Source organism: Anarhichas minor, unplaced genomic scaffold, assembly GCF_050575085.1.
Source record: "Anarhichas minor isolate MPS153535 unplaced genomic scaffold, ASM5057508v1 ptg000018l, whole genome shotgun sequence".
Classification (NCBI taxonomy): domain Eukaryota; kingdom Metazoa; phylum Chordata; class Actinopteri; order Perciformes; family Anarhichadidae; genus Anarhichas; species Anarhichas minor.
Window position 1 is genome coordinate 14,510,001 of NW_027466464.1, and position 5,000 is coordinate 14,515,000.

The window sequence follows — 5,000 nt, forward strand, 5'->3', positions numbered from 1 at the left end:
TTGCGTTCAGGTGTCTCAGTAAACCAGAATGACGTTCATCTTTAATGTGCTCCTCCTCCCCTCTTCCTCTCCTCTCCTCAGCCTCTCCTCCCCCCCTCTCCTCCCTGCGCCTCCTCCTCCCTCCTCTCCGCCTGCTGACGGCGGCCATGTGGCAGGTTGCTCTGCGTCAGAGTGTGAGTCATTATGGGATGCTGGAGGACTTTGTTTCCCTGGTGACGGAGGCGGTCCCACAGCTGCTGACGGACAGACAGAAGAGCCTGTTGCTGCTGGCTCTCAGGGCCAAGGTGAGAGTGGGAGGAGCTTCAGTGAGAGAGACACCTCAGTGACCAATCAACATGATCAGTTATTTATTAACCCTCTCTGATCTACAGGTGGCCCTCTGTGATCCTACGAGACAACACTACGTCTACAAGACAACGGTGAGACGGGAGGACTCTGCTTCTTCTTCTACTTCTACTTCTCCTTGTAGGAGCAGTGTATCGTGGGATAGAGAGGAGCAGTGTATTGTGGGATATGGAGTGTTTCTGATTATTATTGATGATCAATAAATCAGATGTCTTCTCAGTCTGACCACCAGGTGGATGAACTGTGCTCCTCTCTGGTGACTCAGAGTCCAGAGGATAGACTCCGCCTCCTGCAGGAGGTGTTCCACCACGACTTTGACTCCGCCCTCCAGTCTCTCATCTCTGACTTCCTGTCCAGGATTGACCAGCTGTTTCCTGTGCCTGACTTCAAACAGGTCCTCAGTTCCCCTAGGCTGCTAACAGCTAACGCTAACTAGTGCCCTCGTGCTATCGGCTACTTGGATACTGAAGGTTGTTGTGTTTGATTGGTGCGTTTCAGGCGGCGTGCTGGCTCGACACTGCCGCCGGTGGTCTGGAGGACTGTTTGCAGGAGGCGGACTGCGACGAGCTGAGGGAGCTGCTGACCAATCAGAGCTGTCGACTGGGTCATGCCACCACCACGGGTATCACTTTGTAGTTCTTTTTTTATTCTTTTTTCTCACCTTCTTTTTCCTCTTCTTCTTATTTTTCTTCTTCTTCTTCTTCCTCTTCTCCTTCTTCTTCACCCGTTTCTTTTTTCCCTCAGTGGGTGACGACACAGAGAAGCTCCTCCTCTCCGCCTGGACACACCCCCTTCTCACCAAACCAACCAACCCTGAGCCTCCTCTCAGCGAGATCCAATCGGATCCTCCGCCTGATGTGGAGCGGGTGAAGGAGGAGGTGGAGGTGATGATGGAGGACGAAGAAGAAGAACAGGAGGTGGAGGAGGAGACTGTGATTGGTCCGGTGGAGCAGGAGGCGTCCAATCAGAGCTCAGCGGTGGGCGGCGACAAATATGCTGTCACACCTGTGATTGTGGAGGACAGGTGAAGCGATGTGTGATCAGTAGATTGATCCATGGAGAGATTCCCGTATTGATCACCTTGTTTCCGGATAGGTTGGATGACTCATCTGGAGACTTTGTGGACCAATCAGAGCAAGGCTGCTCTGAGGTCACTGCTAATGCTCTGTACAGCATTTCCCACAATTCTCAGCGGGTTGCTCACAAATGTCCTCAGTGTGGAAAATGTTTCATCTACCGATCTCAGGTGAGTGTGTACAATAGCAGTAGTATTAGTAGTCGTAGCAGCAGTAGTAGTAGTAGTCGTAGTAGTAGTAACAGTAGTATTAGTAGTAGTAGTAGTAACAGTAGTATTAGTAGTAGTAGTAGTAACAGCAGTAGTAGTCGTAGTAGTAACAGCAGTATTAGTAGACGTAGTAGTAGTAACAGTAGTATTAGTAGTAGTAGTAGTAGTAGTAGTAACAGCAGTAGTAGTCGTAGTAGTAACATCAGTATTAGTAGTAGTGGTCGTAGTAGTAACAGCAGTATTAGTAGTAGTTACAGCAGTAGTAACTGTAGTATTAGTAGTCGTAGTAACAGTAGTAGTAGTCGTAGTAGCAGTATTACTATCAGTAGTGACAGTACTTGGACCAGCTGTCCAGTCAGCTCATCAGTCTCTCTCTCCAGGTGATCCGTCACCTGCGTACCAATAAGTCCTGCGGGTCGGCCTTGTCGGCGACTAGAGCTGTGAACCTGCAGAGTTTACCTGAGGTAGAGCCCCGACCCCCGGAGCCCCGCCCCCCGGCTCCACGCCCCTCCAGGACCCACTCCTGTTTCCAGTGCAACGCCACCTTCAGAACCAAAGCCGAGCTTCTCTCTCACCAGCGCAGCCACCGGGCCCGACCCGTCTACCAGTGTGGCCAGTGCGACAAGGAGTTCCACCACCTTTCCAGTCTGACCAATCACAAGCAGACGCACCTGGACCGAGGCGGCTTCACCTGCAGCCGCTGCGACAAGGTGTTCGAGTCGGCCAAAGAGAGAGATGCCCACCGGCTGCAGCACCGGCTGCCGGACCTCACATGTACGGTGTGCGACCAGACCTTCAGCTCTCAGACTCGGCTGCTAAGACACCTGCAGACCCACTCTGTGGAGGGAGCCGAGCCCTGCTACAACTGTCGCTTCTGTGAGCAGAGCTTCTCAGGTAACTCAGATAGATCTCTGGTAGATTTCAGATATCTCGGGTAGATTTCAGATAACTCAGGTAGATCTCAGGCAGGTCTGTGAGCAGAGCTTCTCAGGTAACTCTCAGACAGGTGTTCTGTGACCAGAGTTTCTCAGGTGGATATCAGGTAAATCTCAGGTAACTCTCGGGTGGATCTCAGGTGGATCTCAGGTAGATCTCTGGTAGATTTTAGGTAGATCTCCTCCAGTCTGCAGACCTCACTGTTAACCTCTCATGCTCCCCCTAGGAGTGACCCAGCTCCGTATCCACCAGCGCACGCACACTTTCCGCTCGTACCAGTGCGACCAGTGCAGCAAGACGTATGGCTCCCTGACCGGCCTCCAGTCCCACCGGGCGAGCCACACCACCGAGAGCCGCTTCCTGTGCCCGCAGTGCGGCAAGCGGTTCAAGACCCGCGACGGTCTGGAGGGCCACCTGAGGACCCACACCGGAGAGCGGCCCTACCGCTGCCCATACTGCCCTAAGGACTTCACCGCGCTCGCCGGACTCAACGTGCACGTGCGCCGCCACACAGGGGAGCGACCGTACGTGTGCACGGTGTGCGGTAAAGGATGGCCGTCCGGAGGAGACCTGCAGAAACACATGAGGACTCATACGGGAGAACGACCGTACGTCTGTCTGGAGTGTGGAAAAGGGTTCTCCATCTCCTGTCACCTGACCGAGCACCGCAGGATCCACACTGGTAAGAAACTACTGACTGAAGTATCCACACCGGTAAGAAACTACAGACTGAAGTATCCACACCGGTAAGAAACTACTGACTGAAGTATTCACACCGGTAAGAAACTACTGACTGACGTATTCACACCGGTAAGAAACTACTGACTGAAGTATTTACACTGGTAAGAAACTACTGACTGAAGTATTTACACTGGTAAGAAACTACTGACTGACGTATTTACACCGGTAAGAAACTACTGACTGAAGTATTTACACTGGTAAGAAACTACTGACTGAAGTATTTACACTGGTAAGAAACTACTGACTGAAGTATTTACACTGGTAAGAAACTACTGACTGACGTATTTACACCGGTAAGAAACTACAGACTGAAGTATTCACACCAGTCTGTGTCTTTTGTCCCTCTCTGTCCTCCTTTCTCTCCCCCTGTCTCACCCCCAGGAGAGAAGCCCTTCTCGTGTCCAGAGTGCGGTAAATGTCTGAGGAGGAAATTTGACCTGAAGAAGCACATGTTGTCTCACAGTGACGTCCGTCCTCACGGCTGCGTCTTCTGTCCAAAGAGCTACACCCGAAAGACTCACCTGAACCGCCACCTGCTGACCCACGGGACGGAGGACAGACAGGTGGTGGTGGAGGGGACGGAGGACAGACAGGTGGTGGAGGGGACGGAGAACAGACAGGTGGTGGAGGGGACAGAGGACAGACAGGTGGTGGTGGTGGAAGGGACGGAGGACAGACGGGTGGTGGTGGTGGAAGGGACGGAGGACAGACAAGTGGTGGTGGAGGGGACGGAGGACAGACAGGTGGTGGTGGAGGGGACGGTGGACAGACAGGTGGTGGAGGACGCCTGAGCATCTCCATGTCGTTATGATGTCATCATGTCTGTCTTTGATGTCTGATTGTTGATTACTGATCAGTGATTGGTTCCAGTGTATCTGTGCTTCACTCTATAAAAGCTCTCGTCTGTCATCTTGTCATGTGACCTCATTTCAACACAAACTAAACTTTATTAGCACGCTGTGGACGGAACAGGAAATGTCACATGGACAGGTGAGAGTTATAAAGCAGTTATTACATGTTGATGAGGAGGAGCCTAGAGGCCCTCTCAGGAGGTCTCCTCCTGTCTGTCTCTCCCTCTCTGTGTCTCTCTGTCCTCCTGTCTCCTCCTGTCTGTCTGTCTCTCCCTCTCTGTCCCCCTGTCTGTCTCTCCCTCCGTCTTTCTGTCCCCCTGTCTCTCTGTCCTCCTGTCCATTCTCTCCCCCTGTCTGTCTCTCTGTCCCTCCCCTTGTCTGTCTCTCCCCCTGTCTGTCCCCCTGTCTGTCTCTCCCTCTCTGTCCTCCTGTCTGTCTGCCCCCCTGTCTCTCCCTCCGTCTCTCTCCCCTTGTCTGTCTGTCTCTCCCCCTGTCTGTCTCCCTGTCCCTCTTCCTGTCTGTCCCTCCCCTTGTCTGTCTCTCCCCTGTCTGTCTGTCCCCCTCTCTGTCCTCCTGTCTGTCTCTCCCTCTGTCTCTCTCCCCTTGTCTGTCTGTCTCTCCCCCTGTCTCTCTCCCCTTGTCTGTCTGTCTCTCTAGAGGAGGTTCTTCACCCTGAGCCGTGCCCCCCCCCCCCCCATCACCTCCATGCTAATTGAGGTGTGAGGTATGAGGGTCACATGACTCTCAGTGTGGACCAGGAGACGCCCTGTTGTCTCCTCAGAGACCGTCTGTCCTCTGGTGACATCGAACATGAGACGATAACCTGCTGAAGAATCAGCTGG

At 53.0% G+C, this 5,000-nt stretch overlaps 2 protein-coding genes across 5 annotated transcripts in view; both read left to right on the forward strand.

The window, feature by feature from the left end:
- The window catches only part of LOC142952881 (uncharacterized), a 5,085-nt gene extending 871 nt beyond the window's left edge, over positions 1 to 4,214 (forward strand). Inside the window, exons 2-10 of the mRNA XM_076094898.1 lie at positions 82 to 284; positions 372 to 419; positions 566 to 739; positions 844 to 967; positions 1,090 to 1,369; positions 1,441 to 1,591; positions 2,011 to 2,524; positions 2,793 to 3,248; positions 3,689 to 4,214. Of these exons, the coding sequence (XP_075951013.1) occupies positions 82 to 284; positions 372 to 419; positions 566 to 739; positions 844 to 967; positions 1,090 to 1,369; positions 1,441 to 1,591; positions 2,011 to 2,524; positions 2,793 to 3,248; positions 3,689 to 4,098 (2,360 nt within the window). The 3' untranslated portion in view covers positions 4,099 to 4,214. The remainder of the gene's footprint in view (positions 1 to 81; positions 285 to 371; positions 420 to 565; positions 740 to 843; positions 968 to 1,089; positions 1,370 to 1,440; positions 1,592 to 2,010; positions 2,525 to 2,792; positions 3,249 to 3,688) is intronic.
- Positions 4,215 to 4,360: 146 nt separating this feature from the next.
- The window catches only part of LOC142952882 (tetraspanin-7-like), a 9,958-nt gene continuing 9,318 nt past the window's right edge, over positions 4,361 to 5,000 (forward strand). For all 4 annotated transcript variants that reach the window (XR_012954737.1, XM_076094899.1, XM_076094900.1 and 1 more), the window contains exon 1: positions 4,361 to 4,999. The gene's annotated coding sequence lies outside the window, so the exon portion shown is untranslated. The remainder of the gene's footprint in view (position 5,000) is intronic.